The 20608-nt window shown below is 47.7% G+C and overlaps 3 protein-coding genes across 12 annotated transcripts; 1 reads left to right on the forward strand and 2 right to left on the reverse strand.

The window, feature by feature from the left end:
* Positions 1 to 6384: 6384 nt before the first annotated feature.
* Positions 6385 to 9822, reverse strand: LOC140010297 (uncharacterized). Its single transcript, XM_072056858.1, has one exon. The coding sequence runs from the start codon at positions 9820 to 9822 to the stop codon at positions 6385 to 6387; it is 3438 nt and encodes a 1145-aa protein (XP_071912959.1).
* A 1094-nt stretch (positions 9823 to 10916) lies between these two features.
* Positions 10917 to 19689, forward strand: LOC113698125 (uncharacterized). 7 transcript variants are annotated; one of them, XM_072057276.1, is made up of 8 exons: positions 10943 to 11563; positions 12086 to 12958; positions 13443 to 13528; positions 14490 to 14630; positions 14777 to 15003; positions 15905 to 16033; positions 18481 to 19041; positions 19126 to 19689. In XM_072057276.1, exons 1-5 carry the CDS (start codon positions 11231 to 11233, stop codon positions 14919 to 14921), a joined length of 1578 nt encoding a protein of 525 aa, XP_071913377.1. In that variant the 5' UTR covers positions 10943 to 11230; the 3' UTR covers positions 14922 to 15003; positions 15905 to 16033; positions 18481 to 19041; positions 19126 to 19689. The 7 variants fall into 7 exon arrangements, with proteins under 7 accessions (XP_071913381.1, XP_071913380.1, XP_071913379.1 ...); XM_072057277.1 differs by lacking the exon at positions 19126 to 19689 and having other exon boundaries at positions 18481 to 18622; positions 18687 to 19077; XM_072057275.1 differs by lacking the exon at positions 19126 to 19689 and having other exon boundaries at positions 15905 to 18308; positions 18481 to 19077.
* Positions 15400 to 18791, reverse strand: LOC113698938 (protein CONSERVED IN THE GREEN LINEAGE AND DIATOMS 27, chloroplastic-like). Of its 4 annotated transcripts, XM_027218917.2 has the most exons (7): positions 18567 to 18791; positions 18154 to 18306; positions 17669 to 17746; positions 17067 to 17162; positions 16645 to 16680; positions 16129 to 16310; positions 15400 to 15997 (listed from the first exon to the last, which is right to left on the reverse strand). In XM_027218917.2, the coding sequence occupies exons 1-7, from the start codon at positions 18789 to 18791 to the stop codon at positions 15835 to 15837; spliced, it is 933 nt and encodes a 310-aa protein (XP_027074718.2). In that variant the 3' UTR covers positions 15400 to 15834. The 4 variants fall into 4 exon arrangements, with proteins under 4 accessions (XP_027074718.2, XP_071913385.1, XP_071913382.1 ...); XM_072057284.1 differs by lacking the exon at positions 17669 to 17746; XM_072057281.1 differs by lacking the exon at positions 16645 to 16680.
* Positions 19690 to 20608: the final 919 nt, after the last annotated feature.

Genomic DNA, 20608 nt, shown 5'->3' on the forward strand with positions numbered 1-20608 from the left:
TGGGAGCCCTAGCCGGTGCGGCCCAGGGCTGCTGCCAGGAGTCTGGGGGCCAAGGCCCAGCTCGGTTCCTCCTGGGCTGCCGCGTGTCCGGGCCCAGAACGGGGCCTCTGCACTAGCCCCCTAGATTAGGTAGGACTGTCAGGCAGACCTAATCTATCTCCGCCACGTGGGAGGCCAGAACCGCGCACTACCCTGCCGAGGTCACCTCTGGTACAGTGCTGTCACAGGGACGCTGCTCCCACGTCCTTTCAGCTGTCCCGTCTCTTCGGTTTTCGTGCCCGCATTAAATGCGTTCACATGGGGGTCGGTTCAAATTCATGCAACCGTTTTCCCTCCACTCTTCCCCCTATAAATAGGGGATGCCAAATACTCATCTGTCCCATTTGCCATTTCCGCCTCTTCTTGTGCATTTCAAGTTATCACTCTCCCTGCGCACCCACATTTCCATTTTCCAGCAACCTCCGGCGTCCTGTGCCCAGATTCCGGCGAGCCTTCAGTCCTTCTTCTGCCGTCATCAGTAAGTCCTTTTTGCGACTCATCTTCCCTCTTTGCGGTGTCTCTTTTGCCCTCTGCTACCTCCCACTTTTTATGTCGGAGCATTCCTCCTCCTCTGTTGCTGTAGTATCAATCCGCCGCCGAGCTCCCCGAATCATCGTTCTTTCCTCGCCTTCACCCTCATCTTCGTCACCATCTTCTCCTCCTCCCCCTTCCCCTTCTTCTGTTTCTAGTCCCAGCTTCCACACCTCAGACCTACTTGAGCCTACCGATACCATGAGTTCTCCGTCTGCCCACTCCCCTTCGGCCCAAGCCCTTGAGGAGGCAGCCTAGCTTCACGCGCTCATCGCGCGGCAGGCTACCTCCACTCCCTCCCCCAGATCCCCCCATGATTCCCCTGGCGGAGCCCAGGAGGGTGCCGGGGAGGATAGGGACTCATCGGGTGGGTCCCCTGCTCCCGAGCAGGGGAATGATCCTGAATTCTCCTATGGCTATCCCGACCTGCAGGAGGCCACCCTCTCTCCCCAGGATTTGGCCGAGCTGGTTAGGTCGTACTCCATCCCTCCAACCTACGAGCCGAGGTTGGCCGGGCCCGACGACCGGGCCTGCCGGCCTCCCCCTGGCTTCGTAGCCATCTATAGGGAGCAGCTCATCGCAGGGCTCCGTCTCCCCATCCATCCAGCTCTAACCGAGATTCTGAACCACTGGGGGCTCAGAATCACACAGCTCCATCCTACCTCTATCAGGATCATCACCGGATTCCTGATCTACTGCCTTCTCTGCGACATCCCTTACTCTCTCTCCCTCTTCCGAGCTGCATTCATTCTTAAGGCCGCCCTCCCGGGGTGGTACTACTTCTCCCGCCGTGGCCCCCAGACCAAGGGAGGGAAAGGGGCCCAGGAGTTGTTCTTCGGCCTCCGCTCCTCCGTGAAGGATTGGAAGGAGGATTTCTTCTTTGTCAGATCCACACATTTTCCCCCCAATGTGTGGAAGGTTGGGGGAGTCAAGGCCGACCCCTACCCGAAGGACCTGGACTACGAGACCCTCGGCCAGCTGTTGGGCTCCAAGGTGAAGCTCGATGTCACCAGGATCTCTACTGAGCAGATCTCCGCAGCCGGGCTGATGGGGACGTTGTCCGGATCCTCCGGGGAAGTGGCGACCCCCCAGCCCGAACTCGACACCTGTAACACTGGCTCTGTCCCTGTCTTTATTCATAGCGTATAGATTTTCCCTTTTCTGCCTTTTACTGTCTTTCGTTTGGCTGACCTGGTGTTCATTTCAGTGAGAAAGCTCTCCCAGCTGATGGGCGTACCCCTCGAGGAGGTCACTCCCGACCCCCAGCCTGGAGCTGCTCGGGGGGCCCCAGGTGGGGCTTCCACCCCGGGGGGCGGCTCTGCCCCCCACAAGGAGACATCACAACCATCTCCCTCCAAGCAGGCCGCCAGCAAAAAGAAGGCGGCCGGTCAGAAGAGGGGCAGAGGGGACGAGCCCTCTCAGGCTGGGCAGAAGAGGCTCGCCCTGGTCTCCGCACAGCCTCCTCCTCTTGCGCGGGTCTCCGGGGGACCAGTCCACCTGGGCGTGGGCTCTGCCGAGGAGCAGGTCCAGGAGTCGACTCCCCCGAGCTTGTGGCACTTCCGCCACATAACTCCCCTGAAGCCAGGCCAAGTCCCCACGATGCATGACCCCCGCCACTTCTGTCCGTCCTGGAAACTCTCCATCAACGACCGAGCCCAGTTCCCCGAGGTGGCTCGCGAGCTGATGGTGGGCTCGGTCCTTCCTAGGGACAGGAAGTGGATGGAGCTGGCCAGTCCCTCCGAGCTCTTGGATGCGTACTACACCGCCCAGGCCCAAGTAAGTATCGCCCATGGGTTAATTTCCCCCCCGTGTCTGGGTTAAGTGATGTGGCATGCTGATCTGCTTTCTCTCTTTTCCAGTCCAACGCTGCCGGTGCCGCCCTGGCTACCCGCTTCTCCGAGCTGTCTCCCGACTTGGAGAAGTTGCAGACGAAGAACCTGGAGGCGGAGAGGAAGCTTTCCCAGGCCCTCCAGGAGGCCAGCTCCCTTAAGGCCAAATTAGACAAGGCCGAAAAGGAGTTGGACGCCGCCCAGGTCCAGCTCGCCTCCACCAGGTCGGAGCTCGACCAGGAGAGGGCTGGTGTGGCCAAGCTGAAGGGGGAGCATGCCGTAGAGCTCTCCGGCACCGTCAGCCGAGAGCGGAAGAAGGCTGTTCGGGAGTTTATCTCCTCCGATCAGTTCGAGGTGGACATCGCCCTCCTCAACCAGCCCTTCCTCCAGGTTGGCTCTACGCGGGCCCTGACCCAAGTGCAGGGCCTCAACCTACCCGGCTTCAACGTGGCGGACTTCAAGGACTACGATCCTGCGGCCGAGGATAGGCTGGACTGGCTCTTTGATGGGTACCGGAAGGGGCATGCCCTGAAGAGCCTGGTCCGCCGAACCGACGTAGGAGCAGACCTAGAGGAGATTCCCCTGGAGGAGGACGGGTCTCCAGGCAGAGCTGCCGGGAAAGAGCCGGTGGCCTAGGGCGGTAGCCACTCCAGAAACCCTTTCTGTCTTTTTGTAAGGATGTGACCATGCTCCAGTTGAAAATGCTCTTGGAGGTCCATCCAGGACGGAAGGGGTTTCCTGCTTCCGGGCTCCTGAATAGCCTTCACCATACGCCTCTCACCATGCTTAAGGTGTACTTTCAACTTCCACCCCGGTCGGGCCACCAGCAGGTAGAACAGACATCGAAGGAGATTATCAGCTCGGAAATTTTACGGTAGATAGGCAGGGCGCTTTGTAATAGATAGGCAGCTCGGAAGCTTTGTAATAGATAGGCTTGCAATGTATACACAAGACTTCGAAGAGTTATTTTCTTCTTTCCTTGCCCACTCGCAATGCTATGTGCCGACCTCTTGGGTCGAACACCTCACACCTCACCCCTTGGGGCTGAGTGCTTTAAATATTAAGCGCGTCCTTGCCGACCTCCTAGGTCGAACAATTCGCACTTCCGACCGAGTACTTTAAGCATTAAGTGCGTTCTTGCCGACTTCCCGGGTCGAACACTTCGCACTTTATTAAGCGCGTTCGTGCCGACCTCCTGGGTCGAACACTTCACACTTCAGAATATTTTAATCATTAAGTGCGTTCTTACCGACCTCTTGGGTCGAACACTTCACACTTCATTGAGAACACTTCACACTTCATTAAGCGCGTTCGTGCCGACCTCCTGGGTCAAACACTTCACACTTCATTGAGCGCGTTCGTGCCGACCTCCTGGGTCGAACACTTCACACTTCATTGAGCGCGTTCATGCCGACCTCCTGGGTCGAACACTTCACACTTCAGAATATTTTAAGCATTAAGTGCGTTCTTGCCGACCTCCTGGGTCGAACACTTCACACTTCATTGAGCGCGTTCATGCCGACCTCCTGGGTCGAACACTTCACACTTCAGAATATTTTAAGCATTAAGTGCGTTCTTGCCGACCTCCTGGGTCGAACACTTCACACTTCATTGAGCGCGTTCATGCCGACCTCTTGGGTCGAACACTTCACACTTCAGAGTATTTTAAGCATTAAGTGCGTTCTTGCCGACCTCCTGGATCGAACACTTCACACTTCATTAAGCGCGTTCGTGCCGACCTCCTGGGTCGAACACTTCACGCTTCACCCACTACCCCTAACCCCCCACTAGGACGTTGAGCGAGGGAATGCTGAATGTGCTAGTGTAAGGTGCAGGTTTGAAAATTGTAAAATGAAACAAGTACAAGTGAAAATTAAAACGAGCTGTGATTGAATGAGAAAACAAAAACTCGGATTCCAGAGAACAGGCCACGGATCACCCTGGTTTAACCTATTCTACAAACAACCGCAAATTGGAGAAGTGCCAAGTCCGAGATACTTCAGATCCATCCGTCTTAGCGAGCTTGCAATAGCCAGGTCGGCTCGCCTCAAGGACCTTGTAGGGGCCCTCCCAATTTGGGTCGAGCTTGTTGGAGCCGTGTACTCGGCTTATCGAGTTCTTCCTCAGGACGAGGTCTCCTGGCTGGTACTGTATAGTCTTTACTTTGGCGTTGTGATAGCGAGCGAGCTGGCTTTTATACTTAGCCATTCGAATAGCCGCTTCCTCCCGCCTGACTTCGAGCATGTCCAAGTTGCACCTAAACTCTTCCTCGTTGGATGTTGCCGCGAAGTTCTGTGTTCTGGGTGAAGGAAGACCAACCTCTGCGGGCACCACAGCTTCTGCTCCGTATGTTAGGGAGAACGGGGTCTCGTGGGTAGCCGTCCTGGGCGTAGTGCGGTAAGCCCAGGGGACACTGGGGAGCTCATCCAGCCAGCTTGATTGGGCGGACTCCAGTCTAGTCTTCAACCCTTGCAGGACAGTTCGGTTAGCGTTCTCCACTGGCCATTGGCCTGGGGGTGACCAACCGACGTGAAGTGTTGGTTGATTCCGAGCTCGGCGCACCAGCTGCGGAAAGGGTCCTCGGCGAACTGGCGGCCGTTGTCAGATATCAGGGCATGCGGAATCCCAAACCGGCAAACTATACTCTTCCAAAAGAATTTCTGAATTGCCTTCTCCGAGATAGAGACCAGGGGCTCCGCTTCCACCCATTTTGTGAAGTAGTCTATGGCTACCACGAGATGCTCATATCTTCCCGGTGCTCGGGGAAAGGGACCCAGGAGGTCTATCCCCCATTGAGCGAAGGGCCAAGGACTGTGGATGGGGACCATCTCCCGAGCTGGCTGATGGCGCAGCGAAGTGTGCACCTGGCAGGCTCGGCATTTCTGGACCAGATCTGCTGCGTCTCGGAAGACGGAGGGCCAATAGTAGCCCAAAGGGAGGCACTTCTTAGCCAGCACTCGGGACCCCACATGGGCCGCACATATTCCTTCATGGACTTCGCGCAGGACGTAATCACCTTTCTCGGGCGTCACGCACTTTAGCCAGGGGGACAAGTACGACCTCCTGTAGAGGGTTCCCCCGGCGTAGGCGTACTTGGCAGCTCGGAGCTGGATGCGTCGGGTCTCAGCTTTGTTTTCGGGGAGGTCACCCGAGCTGAGGAAGTTAACGAGGGGCGTCATCCAGGTGGCCGAGCTGTCTATAGCCAGGAGCTGGACCTGATTGATACTTTTCTGCTTTAGCACCTCCACCAATACCTCCTTGCTCAGGTGGGCAAATGAGGAGGATGCCAACTTTGAAAGGGCGTCTGCCCGCTTGTTCTGGAACCTTGGCACCCGCTCGATTTCGAACGTTTCGAACAAGGCCACCGCCTCTCGTACTCTGGCCAGGTACTTCTTCATAACCTCGTCCTTGGCTTCGTACTCCCCAAGGACTTGAAGGACGACGAGCTGTGAGTCGCTTCTGACCTGGATCGCGGTTATTCCCATCTGGTGGGTTATCCGCAATCCTGTGAGCAGGGCCTCATACTCGGCCTAGTTGTTGGACGCGAGGAAGTCCAATCGGAGGGCGTAGGTCAGTTCTTCCCCGGTAGGTGAGATGAGTAGCAGACCCGCCCTGCTTCCTTCCTTGCTGGAGGCCCCGTCTACGAACAACACCCAGGGCTCCTTCGGCAGCCGCTCCTCGTGTTGGGGGCTTAGCTCGGTTAGACTCAAACTAGCCCCCTCAGCAAGGAAATCCGCTAAGGCCTGGGCCTTGATGGCTTTGCGGGGTTGATAGCCGATGTCGTGCTCGGCTAGCTCGACAGCCCATTTGGTCATTCTGCCCGAGACCTCTGGCTTGGTAAGTATCTGACGCAAGGGCTGGTCAGTCAGGACTACAATGCCGTGAGCCTGAAAGTAAGGGCGGAGCTTGCGTGTCGCATGTACCAAGGCAAGGACCAACTTCTCGGCTGGCGAGTATCGTGTCTCTGGCCCCTGTAGAGCTCGGCTTACGTAATACACCGGCCTCTGAGCCCCCCATCCTCCCGCACCAGGACCGCGCTGACGGCCTCGTTGCAGGCGGATAGGTATAGGAATAAGGTCTCCCCCGGCTCTGGGGCTGTCAAAGATGGTAGCTCGGCCAAGTAGATTTTTAGGTCGATGAAGGCCTTCTGGCACTCCTCAGTCCAGTGGAAGTCCTTCGGCGCTTTCAGTACTCGGAAGAAGGGCAGGCCCCGGACCGCGGAGCGCGAGAGGAACCTATTCAGGGCGGCCATCCTTCCTGTTAGCCGTTGGACTTCCTTCACGCTCCTCGGAGGGGCCATGTCCATGAGGGCCTGGAGTTTATCCGGGTTGGCCCGGATTCCGTCTCGGGACACCAGGAAACGGAGAAACCTTCCCGATCTGACCCCAAAAGTGCACTTCTTCGGATTTAGGCGCATCCGGCTCTTCAGTAGGATGTCTAGGACCTCCCGCAGGTCGGGTATGAGGCGCTGGTCAGTTCGACTTTTGACGATCATGTCGTCCACATAAACCTCCATGCTCCTGCCGACCTGGTTTTGGAATAACTTGTTCACCAGGCGCTGGTAAGTTGTTCCCGCGTTCTTCAATCCGAAGGGCATGGTCCTGTAGCAGTAGGTTCCCTCCTCGGTGATGAAGGAGGTCTTGTCCCGGTCCTCCTCGGCCATCTCTATCTGGTGATATCCCTTAAAGGCATCCAGAAAGCATAAAACGTCAAAGCCCACAGTAGAATCTACTAACCTGTCAATTCGAGGCAGGGGAAAGCAGTCCTTTGAGCAGGCTTTGTTAAGGTCTGTGAAGTCTACACACATCCTCCAGGTCAGGTCCTCCTTCTTGACCAGGACGGGGTTGGCCAGCCAGGTCGGGTAGTAGACCTCCAGGATGATCTTGGATTCCAACAACTTGCCGACCTCTGCCCTGATCACCTCATTTCTCTCGGGGGCGAAACTCCTTTTCTTTTGCTTTACTGGCTTGAAGTGAGGGTCCACGTCGAGGTGATGAACGGCTAGGTCCGTAGGGATCCCGGGCATGTCATCCACCGTCCATGCGAAGACCTGGGAGTACTCCCTCAATAAGGCCTTCAAGCCTTCCTTCTCGTCCGCTGGCAGCAATGCCCCGATGCGGATGACCTGGTCGGGACGTTCCTTCCTCAAGGGAAACTCCTCAATCTCATCCTGGGTGCCCAGCAGTTGGGCCTCATCCCCTGGGATGTAGGGCTCCAAACAGGTTGTTTGGGCGACCACCTTTTCCTGCCCCCGGAGTGTGGCTAGGTTACAAGCCCTGGCTACCTCCGGGTCGCCGTGCACCTCGGCTATCCCTCCCGGGGTAGGGAACTTGACGCTGAGGTGGTAAGTGGAGGAAACAGCCCGGAGGGCGTTCAAGGCAGGCCTCCCCAGGAACACATTGTACGGGGACGGCTGCCTGACCACCACGAAGTTGACGGGAACAGTCCGGCATTTGGGAGCCTGTCCTACTGTGACCATCAGGGTGATCATCCCTTCTGAGCTGATGGGTGGTCCGGTAAATCCCACCAGAGGTGTCCGGACCGGGGTGAGCTGGTCATCCCTTAATCCGAGCTCCTTGAACACCCTGTAGAACATGATGTCGACCGCACTACCCTGGTCGACATATACCTTCTTCACCCGATAGTTGTTGGTGACAATGTCTATCACGATGGCCTCATGGTTCCCAGAAACCAGGGGGACCGCATCCCTTGGCCCGAAGGTGATCTCCTCGTCCATGCGCAAGCGCTTCGAGGAATCGTCCCCTTCGGGGGGTGGTCGCTTGTTCTTCCGAGCTGCATGGCTGTCCCCCCCTGTGGGACCTCCGGCAATGGTGTTTATCACCCCCGCCAGGTTCTGGGTGTCCTGGTCGGGAGAGTGGCCCCGAGGAGCGTCGCGCCGCTCTGGGCGGTCCCGACGCCGAACCTCTTGCATGTCTCCGTAGTGGCTGCGCCCGGGCTCCTGACCTGGTCGGCGCACGAACCGCCCTAAAAGGCCGCGCTGGATCAGGTCTTCTATCTCCTTACGCAGGGCCCAGCATCCCTCCGTGTCGTGTCCCACGTCGCGGTGAAAGGCGCAGTACCTGTCCTGGTTCCTTTTGTTTCGGGGCGTCCCCATTTTTGGCGGCCGATCTCCTAGTCCTTCCGCCTCCATAACGGCCAAGATCTGAGCTCTGGGCCGTGTTAGAGGGGTGTAGGTCTTCTCTGGGAGTGGCGGCAGAGCAGGGGCCTTCTCCTTCGAGAGCCGGTCGAAGACGTTTTTCTTGGACGGGGTGTCCTTGTTCTCCGGGGGGTTTGTCCGACCTCTCCGATTCCCGAGCTCCCGATCTGACTCCTTCTTCAGACGACCTGCCTCCTCCGCATTAGCAGCCTCGTGCGCCCTGCGAAGGAGCTCTTCCAGGTGCACGGGGGGCTTCTTGGCCAGGTCGTAGAAAAACTCTTCTACCCTGAGCCCGTTCGTGAAGGCAGCCATCACCACTTTTTCATCCCTGTCCCTGACCTGCAAACTCTCCGCATTGAAGCGGGTCATGAAATTCTTCAGTGACTCGTCGGGCCTTTGCCTGATGGACATCAGGTGGGTTGCGTTCCTCGCGTAAACCTTCGAGGAGACGAACTGGGCCGCAAACTGCCGAGCCAGCTCGGGAAAGCTCCCTATAGACCCCGGTTTCAACCCCTGGAACCAGAGCCGCGCCTTCCCCTTTAGGAACATGGGGAAGGTCTTGCAGCGGACCTCATCCGCGACGGTTTGCAGGCGCATATGCGTCAAGAAGACCGAGAGGTGGTCCTCTGGGTCCGTAGAGGCATCGTACATCTCGATGCTCGGAATCTTAAACCTCCGGGGTAGGGGGTAGTCCTCTATCTCCCGGGTAAAAGGCGAGGTTGCATAGTTGTCCTCGTATGGCCGGGGCCTCAAGATCTGCTCGAGCTCATCTCGAGCAGGGTCCAGATAAAGGGGGTCACGGGGCCGGCTCTTGACAGACCGAGCCGGGGAACGCTCGAACCCATTCCGTGTGGGCTTCCTCGGAGAGGGGTCTCTGGGATGGCTCCTCGCGGACCTGTCGCGGGAATACCTCTCGCTATCCCCGACCACCGAGGCTCGGGGGCGGGGAGGAGTTCGGGGGCGCTTCCTCCTAGGGGGTTGGTCCCGCGACTCGTCCTCCGAAGGATCAGGGGGTAACTCCTTCTCCTTCCCCTTGGCCTTGGAGGTCTGCGCACCCCCAGCCCTCTCTCCCTCTTTCGTCTGACGGATTATATCCTCCAGCATGGGGAGGTTCTCCGTCACAAACTGGAAGATCTGCTGCCTCCACTCCCCTGAAAGGGCTGAGCCCCCGGCGCCTCGGGACGCCGCAATCTCTTTCTGCGGGAACCCCTCACCGCCCCCAGGGCCGGTGCTCTCTGCCGTGCGCTTGGATCGCGTCCTGGCCATCAACACAATCTTACTCACCTTACGGTTCCCACAGACGGCGCCAACTGAAGAAGCACGGAACTTCCCCTAGGAGAGCTGACCTGATCAGCTCGGGGTGTTGATGGGAGAGCTGACTTCAAGCCTGCAAGACAGAAAGGATGAGCTAACTGAGGGGGCCCGAGGGTGGTCCCCGAGGGCACTCCGACGGTCAAGTTAGTTTTCCGGTGAGTGAGTTTCACGGGAAGTAGTAACTGTCCGGAGTAAATTGTCAATAGTGAGCGTACCTTGTACAGTGGATGTGTGTTATTATTTATACCTGCAAGGGAGTCCGGCCTCCGCACGACGCGGGACTTGCCCGGTATAGATAACATCCCGCACATAGGGGGATTTCTCCCGACCTCCTCGGGACGGACCTTCGCCTCCCCTGGGAGCCCTAGCCGGTGCGGCCCAGGGCTGCTGCCTGGAGTCTGGGGGCCAAGGCCCAGCTCGGTTCCTCCTGGGCTGCCGCGTGTCCGGGCCCAGAACGGGGCCTCTGCACCACTCATTTTATGTTTTTAATATAAATTTCGCTCAGTTTCACCAGGAAGCAGAGGAAAATGATAAAATTAGGAAAGAATAGATTACATATTTTTTAATGTGATTTATATGAAATAAAAAGATGATTTATATATATATATATATATATATGTATTTATGGATCAAGCAGATAAATTTATATAAATAATTCACTATTCAAACACGGTAAAAATTGCCCGTATTGAGACCGAAGAAGCGAACAGAGCTGGGTTATAATTGACATCCAAGCTACCTTACTCTAATAAGTAAAACCCTTCTCTGTGCACCACACCACAGCAATTAATCGAAGCTGACTTGCCAACACACACCTATGCCACATCTTGCAACCAACTTCGACTAGCAACTATCAAACCAAATGGAAATACTGGTAAAACCATCAAATGATAACGATAGAATCAACCGCTGAACTTAGCTCAGTGGCCATCAGAAAAGGATTTATGTCCCTTCTTGGACTGTAGATGGAGAGTTCAAATCCACTGTAAGTGGAGGGTTCAAATCCCACATTGGATTCTAGTCAGATCTGCATACCCTTACACACAAGCCTCGTTAGACTCCCCATTCCTGTTGATTAGAATTGTTGACTCCTTTTTGTGTTGATATATTCTCCAACAAAAAAAAAAGAAAAAAAGCGTGACAATCAACCGTGCAGAAGACAGCGCCTTTATTGGAAAACACAAAAACAGAAAAGAGGCGCGCCAACTTTGACGTCAAATAACTGCGCCTTCATTAACTACTGTTTTTCGTGGCTGCAGCAGGACCTTTGCCCCTTACCCACAGCTCGCTCACCATTACCAAGCTAGCCCGCTTCCCCAAACCAACCGGGGGGCCTCCAGCACTGATGTAATCGCTAGAAATGACGATTTTTACTGGATTCACCGCGAATACTAATAAACTGTACCGTTCTTGCCGACCGGCTCATTCAATTTGTGCTCACTATTACGTTATTAATTCTTTTTATCCAGCTATGACCGGAAGCCGGTGGCTAGGTTCCAGAACTGAGTCTACTCCATCAGAGTTCCGGGGACCAAACGCCTACGATTTGCTCGGAGTTTCGCAGACAAGCTCATTAGCAGAAATCAAAGCTTCCTTTCATAAATTAGCCAAGGAGACCCACCCTGACCTTGCCGACTCACACACCTACTCTTCTGCCTCCAATCGGTTCATCCAAATTCTCGCTGCTTATGAGGTTATTTGTTTTTAATAGAAATAAACATCTTCTCTTTTAGTGCGATTATCACACTCAGTTTACATTTGTCGTTCTGCTTGTTTTATTGCTGTGAATTTTTTTTTTTTTTTTGTGCTACATTTCTTGTTATGTACTAGGGTAGCGAGGGTAACTTTGGTGTAGTTATCATTATGCTAGTGAAATGATCAATTTTGGTGATACAAATGATGTCACAAATCGAGATTCAAGTCATGAAGATTAGCATTTATTGCTAGTATTTTTCCGCAATGGATTGCAATCTGTTAAACTGCTGAATTCTTAGGCTTATGTTTACTGGACATAAAAATACAACTCGTATCAGTTCAAGGCAGAAGAATGAGAAAAAAAAAAATAAAGAAAGAAAGAGAGGGAAATTGATCCTACACTGGATAAATGCATTCTATTCTATCTTCAGTTTTAGAAGGCATTGAACTAAAGTGTAGTTTCATCTCTAATGCAACATCAGGAGCTTGGATTTGACTTAGTTACGCTTGCTGAATCCAGATACTCTCAGATTGTGAGAGGAGGGCGCACTACGATCAATATCTATTGTCTCAAAGGGTGCTATTTCAAAGACTTCCTGGGCAGGGATCAGATATTTTTACCTATGAATCACACAGAACACCAGCTGGGCAGATGGAAGTTGTTGAATGGTTGAAATGGTATAGATATGCTGTAATTGAGATTTTATCAGAGAAAAGGGTGGTCATAGGATCAGGATACCTTGATGTATTGGAGAGGGATTTCTATTCGGCAATGCATACAGCATATTATGGCCCAGAGATTGAGTGCTCAGATCTTCTTCCTGATTGTTTTGAAGCTGAGGAGAGGTCTCATTGTTGCACTCCTGAGGTGCTGCACTTGGTGTTCGGGCGAGATCTCTTTGGAATGGTTCGTATTACCAACCAGATTCCTGAAATATCGCATGCTAAAAGGGAAAACTTGACATCTTTTGCATCAGATTTGTCTGAATCCATTCAGTATGCTGATGATCTAAAGAACTCCAGTGTAACTGATGGGGGCACTTACCAGAAGCAAGCAACTGAATCTTGTTACAATACCTCGGATACATATAAAAATCTTGAATTATGTATAGGAGGAAGGCTGATTGCTGTGGCCAGAAGAGATCCACCACAGAGCTTAGAAGGGAAACAGAACAAAGAGGATAGTATTCATGTTTATCTCACTTCACATGATGACTCTGTGGCTAGGAGTCAGGTGTCTGGCGAGTTTAATGATGTGGATTTTTCAGTTGGATACAGGATTCCACTGGGAACAATAACTGGACTTGGGACCAGCCCGGATGAAGGATCATGCTATGTCTATGATAAGAGTGGTGCAAAAACCCATATTATCATGAAGCACAGAACTTTGCTCGTACGTGTGCTTTCTTCTTTTTGCATTTTCTCTTGCTATTAGTTTTCATCCTGGTAAAACATACTTTTTTAGGGGAATAAATTCCCCAGACATAAGCATTCTAATACATTTAAACATGTTAAATAATTCACATCCCTCTACTTCGATGGATTCATGTGCTGCATGGTAGTGAAGTTGCATTAGTACCTTACACAAAATGTTGTTTGGACCTCATTTCTGCTAGATAATTGCTGTTGAAGCTTTTAAGGGACAAAAGGCCCAGGTTTCAAGTCTTTGTATGCAACTGACAGCTTGATTGTGCATTGCTTGCATACTTCAGTTGCTTCTGCATATATGAAGTTCAATATACGAGGCTGCATACTATCTGCGGGAACTTCTGTGAAGGCATTTGAAAGTTCACATGCCTGAGCATTTTAATTCTGAGACTTCTTTCTTCTTTTTCTCTTTTTGTCTTTGATTATGTGTAAGAGGGGACTTCTTTCAGGTAAAACACATGCATTGGTATCGAGTAGGAGATAAAGCTTCAATGTGTGAATGTAGATGCACCAGGGCTCGGTTGCCGCCAAGCAAGTAAGCCACATTCTGTCCTTTCAATTTAAATTTACAGAAGAGCCCTGATTATACGTCTGCTAGCATTAGAAGATAAACAGCATCTGTTCAATAGTTTCGTCAATTTGCTTATTTTCGTTAGAATAAGACTACAAGGTCCCTTCTCCTCATCCTTCCTTATAAATCTTGAATAAATGATGGACATCTGGGAAGCACTCTGACTTCTTCCTGCTTTACATATTGGTTAAAACAATTGATAGTCCATTATCTCAATAGATTTGCCCTACCTATTATGTCCTGTTTTCGTGCGGCATAAGACATGGATCATAAGGATAGGTCTCTAACTTGGATTTTTTGAGCAGAGGGCTTCAACTTAGATTTTTGATAGTAAAGCTAACACGGCATGTACAATCTTCTTCTAATTTACATGTCTCCCTCCTACACTCAAATCGATGTATTTTATGTACCTTGAATGAAACTTTTGATAGCATTGCTTACAACTTTTGACTTGGAAGTTGGTGTGGTTAAAGCAGCATTGGTGCATGCTCTCTCTCCCTCCCCTCCCCCCCCCCCCCCTCTTTAATTTTTTTTTCCAGCAAGGGAGGGGCAGGACTTAAGAAGCTGGGAGGTGGCAGGGGGATTTGAACCCAGGACCTCTGTTTCCTGGGGCTTCAATCACATGCTGTCTAATTTTCTCCTTTTGGTAGGAGTTTTTTAAATTTTTACTTTTATTTTTTGTAAATAGCAAGGAAAGGTTGCAGTTATATGCAGGTTGACAACATTTGCAATCTTTTATCTAGTCCATGCTTGTCCCGCATCTTTTGAGCAGATTCTCATCTCTAAAAAGGATTATTCTTGGCCATTCTTTAGTATAATTACCCATTAAATAATGGCAGCTCAAATTTTTGTCTCTCTCTTCTCCTGTCCTTTACCACGCAAATCATTTTCCTGTGCTCAACAAATCTATGGTTCCTTCCATCAGATTTTGGCTATTCGAACCTCGCTGTGGCATGCATGACATTGGAGGCTGGTATGTCGAAACATATGGTAGGGATAAGAAGGCACGTACTGTACCATCCCAGAGACACTGGGATGGTTTGGGTTCAAATGAACTGTTTGACAAGTATGTCTGTGATTTATGAGCCTAAATTTGATCTTTTATTGACTGTAATAGCAGTTTTCATGTTATATACCATAAATAAGTTAACAGGATCCACAAAACTTGAACTATACTGTTAATGCAGTTTTTGATTATATTGTTATCTGCAGGAGACTCCATCCAGCAATGTATTTGCTTGCTCTTGCCTATAGAAGTCTAGATATTGAAGATGCAAGGAGAAGGAAGAAAACCGTGAAGGATATTATTGAAACTAAAATGTTTAGAATTCTCAGCTGGTGCAAGAAACTAGCCTAAAAAAGTTGCCTAAGGCTTTCTCAAGTTGGAACTCGGAAGTGCCCATATCCAGAATCGTCATTGCATCATGCCTGATGTTTAGGTATTTAGTAACAAAAATTCATTGGAGTTCATTGGAATTTGGGAATCAAGAACAAAATATCATGAAAAGATCTCAGTCCTTATCTTGCTAAATTGGTTTGGTAATGATGATTCCATAAAGAGAATGGGGTGTTTTTCTTTATAAAGATAATGATGAAGAGGCATAAACAGAAAGAAAATATCAAAGGAAAAGATCAACTTTATGCTGCCATTGCAATCTTAGTGAACAAATAAAGTTTTTTGTCTTCATTTTTTTTCTTTCTCTGCTACAGTAATCAGAATGAAAGAGATCATACGATGGAAGGAATAGAGCTTAGTGAAGAAACAGAATGAGTACTAGCTTTTGTTCAGCTACAATTCCTATCAAAGATAAATTTCATATAGAGAAAATTTCAAGTTTGGGCTGTAAGGTTATGTTGATCTTATAGATTTAACTTGTCTTGTCTTTACATAGTTGATCAGAATTATCTTTCCTCAAATAAGAGGGTGCCCCAAATAAAAGCTGGACCTTTTGTTTTTTCTTTGGGCTACTCATTGTCATCTCATAGCACTTGATATCATGATATAAACATATATCATTGTGTTGTTACCAACTAATCTGAGTTTTTTAGTATGTCTTCATTCCCCCACTTCTGAAGATGGACACTTTATAATGATCCCCAACCATCAGAGCAAAACAAATGCAATTGCATTTGTTTTTAATCTTTGCTATGTAAAGTTCAACCCAAAAAAAAAAAAAACACTGGCCAAAGTTAATTCCTGCCTATGCAAGGACAATAACAGAAATATTGAGCAGTCTGAGAGTTGAACTGGTCTTCTCTTTTATATATTGTTATTTGAGTAGGTCTTCCCATTTGCAGTATTGCCCACCTGCTAATGCACGATAATACCTATCTCTGCAGTAGACTGGTCTTCCATCAGCAGCTTCTGCAGCAGCTGCTGCTAGATCATCATCATCTATGACTTCTACCGGCAACCGAAATAATTCCTCTTTCCTATGATTTTCTCATGGAAATTTTATACAGAGGAAAGTAAGTGCATTTTTCTTCTATTCTACTGGATAATACTTATTAAGTTTTTTGTATATTTGATTGGGAATGAGGGCTTAACTTTTGTGCTTGTTTACCTTATATTGTACTTTGTGTCGATCTTTGAAACTGAAACTTCAGTTGAGTTCTCCTTTGCTGAAAGTGTGTTCTGGATAAAATCTTCTACCGGTGTTGCAAATATAAATAAAAATACTGCTGCAACAAGTAACACCCCTGTCCCAACTAGTGTCTGTTTCAGCAACTGGATCACTGGTTTGACCTATATGCATAAATTTTCATAAGCTACAGAAAATTAGTGTATACCTCATAGAAACTTGCTAGATGGCTTTTAAGTATGAGAAGGTAGTCTAGAGTTATAGTCCATTCACTAAATTTAAGAAAACTTTGAAATCCTTCATTTTGATCGGGGTTGGATATGTTGTTGTTACTGGAGTTATAGTCCATGCATTAAAATTAAGAAAACTTTGAAATCCTTCATTTTGATAGGGGTTGGATATGTTGTTACGAGAAGTGCTATTTGACATATATTCTACTCAAAGTGCAATCAACTTCAGAGCGATTAAAAACACGCTGCTTTACCATCGATGTGCTACCTTGTAAGAGCCGAGCAGTCTATCACGAGCCAGAATCTGCAAGAATTGATGATTATATAAGCTACTGTTGTTTCTGCTCTTTTAAAAACTTTTTGTGTGGTGATAAAGCTAGGGAATGTTAATTACCCCAAACCAAAAGAAAAAAGGGTGGGAATGTTTTGAGTTTGGCAGGTAACTGCATATAAGTCTTACAGGGTGCTATGTAGGAATACAATGATTCAACCTTGATAAGCTAAGTTTGAAATACATTTCATGTATACTTTTCGACCTAGTTTTCCAGAGTACATTCAATCATGAACAATCAGCCCATTGCAGTCTCCTATTTTTGCTCTTGGCATGCATATGAGGTTTCATTCATTGACAAAATTCTTGGGTTTGATTTTCTTCCACTAGCATTTAAACTAGATAAAATAAGAACTCACCTCTGGTGGTTTTACCCACATTTGTCCATCATACCATCCGGTTTCTTCATAAGGTATGACCGCTGATAGAAGTCTGTCGCCTACATAACTCCATCCCTGTTGCATGCATAAATGCAAAATGTGATAGCTGGCTGAATTTTGTTGAGTCAAGAAGATCAATGAGATCATTAGAGTTTAGTGATATCCCAGAAGGTCTAGTTTCAGTCAATAAGGTGAACTGAGTTGACATACTACAAAATCCAGATACTGTCAGTTTTCATCCCAGGTTAAGTAGCTTTATTGCTCAATCCTAGCAGGGAAAGCGGATTACTTGAAGTGAGATACTTGGGGAAGACATCTTTTATCGTTAAGAGATGGGAGAGAAAAAAGCATGCCACTGGCTGGCTAATATTAGCATGTAAAATGTTAATCAGTTTCGCATTGTATTTGCACAAAACTTCTTTGCTTGAATAGGGCCTTTCTTGTTGATTAAGGAAACTCTGTTTGGGCAAAAGTGTCAAGTCAGATGATATCATATTTTCAAATAGTTGTGAAAGGAAGGAACTCTTTGTCCTAGTTTTCTGGCCAAAAGTCTGTGTGTTATGCACTCAAATAATCCATACCAGATAAATTCTGAGGACAATTAGTGAAACAAGAAAGAGAGTTCCTGTACTAGCCGCCAAGACAAAGCGTAAAGGGTCCTGCAGAATAGCATAAGTGCAAGCAAGTTAGGTTAACAGAAGAGAGCAAATGAATCATGGCAGCTTTCTTGTCCTAACTGATTTCCTGGTGCATTTCAATTTCATACTCCTGTTGCGTATACTTGATAAAGATACTATATCATTAATAGTTGAAGCTTGCACAAATGTCTGAGCTATGAACACTCTTACAAAGATTGCTAAGTTACCATGTGTGACTTTTAATTCAGAAATTTTAACCTATTTATTTGGGAAAATTAATACCATTCCCTTTGCGAAGTGAGAAGTCAAAAGAAATCTACGTGCCTTGAAACTGGAACTGGACATGGGAATTGCATGTTTTCATAATTAAATTACAGTTAGAATCATAATCTTATGCTCAGGTAAGAATTTTTTCATAATTGCCTTACCTTTGCTGGATTGAAGCTTGCAGCTGCAATTGGCACTCCTAGAACTGTAAAAGTGACTAACCAGAGACCTCCAAGACGTAGGAAGAAGGACCCTGGACCCAATTCGGCCCATGAATATAAAGTAGAATCTTTCAGTGATGAGTATTCATTCACCTGTAAGCATAAATTGCATGATATTTTCAAGATTTAACCTCAAATCTTACTGATATTACTGGACAATGAAGATGGAATTTCCAGTCCACTGAAGTCAATGTGGCAATACATGTCTAAATGACACAAACATCATCTTGAACTCAACTTTTCAGTTTGACTGTAGTTCTTATGCAGGGGTTAACTGAAAGCTAGAAGATTACGACAATCGGAACTCAGACAGGCATTTTCTCACTGCTCAACAAGTTATGGAAAAAACTTACCGGCCTTTGTTCATAGGGCACCTCAATTTCCAGCCCGGGGTCCCAACTTTGACCAGGTAATCCATTTTTGCCACCATTTGTCTCATCTTTAAGGGCTCTGATGATTGTCCTTCCCGACAGAATTTGGTGTCTGTTATAGTGGATTATCCATGACCTGCAGCTGCTGCCAACCTTGTGTTGTCGCAGACTCGGAACGGGAGAAAAACAAATGCTTAATCTGAGCATTTATTTGCTCGACTCGAGTTCCTGTCGAGTCAGAAAGAGCCTTGCTTCTGATTAGTATCCTGTGAATTTGGAGTGGAAGTAGAGAGATGTTCCGAGGTGTATAGTTAAGAGTTATGTGCAAATCTTTGGCGACCATTCATTATTTACGTGGAGGAAGACGGTGCTAATTTGTGAATATGTTTATATAGTATGTCGCTTGATGGAGACAGGCATATCAATCCGGATGTGCCAACTTGTGCGCGACCCACTGGTTTGTTGTATAATTTGTATGCACAATTTTTCTATATTTATCTGTTACCGTGTGCAACGACTTAGGCTTGTCATATGGCGGCAGCGGTCGTGCACGCTGTTTCATGTTCCTTTCTCGCGTCTTCACGACCTAGGCGGGTGGGACTCGCGGAGAAGCCGACATTAAAATCGCTATCTTTGAACCAAACAGAGCCTACCTCATTGCTTAAGGGCTGCTTTTCAAGGCAAAGAGTAGAAGAGTAAGAGTGGAAGAGGAGCATGAAAGCTTTGGCTTCAGATTTTGTTCAAATTGATGAATTTCAGACCAAAGAAGAAGAAAAACTATACGCTATTGTCACTTCTCATTTCTCGCACGTGCAATTTGTTAAGAAAAGTTATGATTGGCGAGGGGAAACGTAGTTGAGTGGAGCACTCTCTGTAGATTCGAAGCTCGAAATCCATGGATTTGAGTAAAATGTTCATAATGGTTCTATAGCGTCTGGAAAGTTCTTTTTTTTCCCTCAACAAATAGTCTAGTAGGTTCCTTCCATCCTCACTTCATATGTCCGTCGGGTTAAGGGTCAAGGTGTTTAGATTAGGTAATATGTTAACGCTGAATGCTACGTATTTCGGGAATAAATAGAAAAAAAAATAGTCATTGGGTGTAAAACTTTTTGTTTCTTCTAGAGCAGTATTGGATTTTCCATCGTTTACGTAATTGCTTTTGGATTGGCAGAGAGGGGAGAATAGATCACATTGGACATATCAGCACGTTTAGATTGTTAGTTTTCACAAAAAGATTTTAAAAAATATTTCAAATCACATATTAATGTCACATACACGAAATTGCTATAGTATATTTGTATGAAAGAACTCAAAAAAATTGCAATTTAAATGGGCACATTGGAGAATATTTATTATAGTGGTAAATAAAAAGAGAGATTAAGAAAAGGGATGATTTCAGAAACCTCCCTTGGGCTCCTCTCAGGTTTAAGAAATTACACTTAACTTCTTTGACATAGTAAAATATCTATTATGCCCTCCACTATGTAGACAATTTTAAATTTAAGACAATAAATTTACAAAACTTAAAAAAAAATTCTATTTTTCTGTCCCTTGTCTATTTTCTAGCTAATATAACCTTTTTTTATTATCTTCAGTTTTGTGGATATTAGTAAATTGAAATTACAAAATTTACAAAGGAGGTAGACTATGTGTCAAACCAGAAGGAAATGAAAAGACTCACGGCGATAGAGAAATAGATAATGAAATTGATGATTGAAATAGGAAGAATAACCAAACATGTGGAATTCGACATATTTTGTTTATTATTAAGAAAAACTTTTATAAAATATCAATAATTACATAATAATTTCGTTCATTGGATTATAATATTTTATTATAATTTTATTGTGGAGGTAGAATTTATTCTCAACTTTTGAGATATTAATATTTTTAAAACCATAGGAGAATTGTAATGGTGGTTCTAGGTCAAATTAGGTTATATTGAAAAGATATTTGAGCATTGTTATTTAATTTGGGGGTATAAAATTGGTTGTCAATGTGGTTTTGTGTTTTTCTTTATCGTA

Source organism: Coffea arabica, chromosome 7c (assembly GCF_036785885.1).
Source record: "Coffea arabica cultivar ET-39 chromosome 7c, Coffea Arabica ET-39 HiFi, whole genome shotgun sequence".
NCBI classification, from domain to species: Eukaryota; Viridiplantae; Streptophyta; class Magnoliopsida; order Gentianales; family Rubiaceae; genus Coffea; species Coffea arabica.

What these genes read in the sequence shown, in the direction of transcription:
- LOC113698938 (XM_027218917.2), bottom strand. Translation starts at nt 18,791, where the DNA reads ATGCTCAGATTAAGCATTTGTTTTTCTCCCGTTCCGAGTCTGCGACAA. An exon ending in TGCCCTATGAACAAAGGCCG is followed by an intron (nt 18,307 to 18,566) that starts GTAAGTTTTTTC and finishes TTATGCTTACAG; the next exon opens with GTGAATGAATACTCATCACT. An exon ending in TTGTCCTCAGAATTTATCTG is followed by an intron (nt 17,163 to 17,668) that starts GTATGGATTATT and finishes TGCATGCAACAG; the next exon opens with GGATGGAGTTATGTAGGCGA.
- LOC113698125 (XM_072057276.1), top strand. Translation starts at nt 11,231, where the DNA reads ATGACGATTTTTACTGGATTCACCGCGAATACTAATAAACTGTACCGT. An exon ending in TGAAGCACAGAACTTTGCTC is followed by an intron (nt 12,959 to 13,442) that starts GTACGTGTGCTT and finishes GACTTCTTTCAG; the next exon opens with GTAAAACACATGCATTGGTA. An exon ending in GCTCGGTTGCCGCCAAGCAA is followed by an intron (nt 13,529 to 14,489) that starts GTAAGCCACATT and finishes TCCTTCCATCAG; the next exon opens with ATTTTGGCTATTCGAACCTC.
- LOC140010297 (XM_072056858.1), bottom strand. Translation starts at nt 9,822, where the DNA reads ATGGCCAGGACGCGATCCAAGCGCACGGCAGAGAGCACCGGCCCTGGG.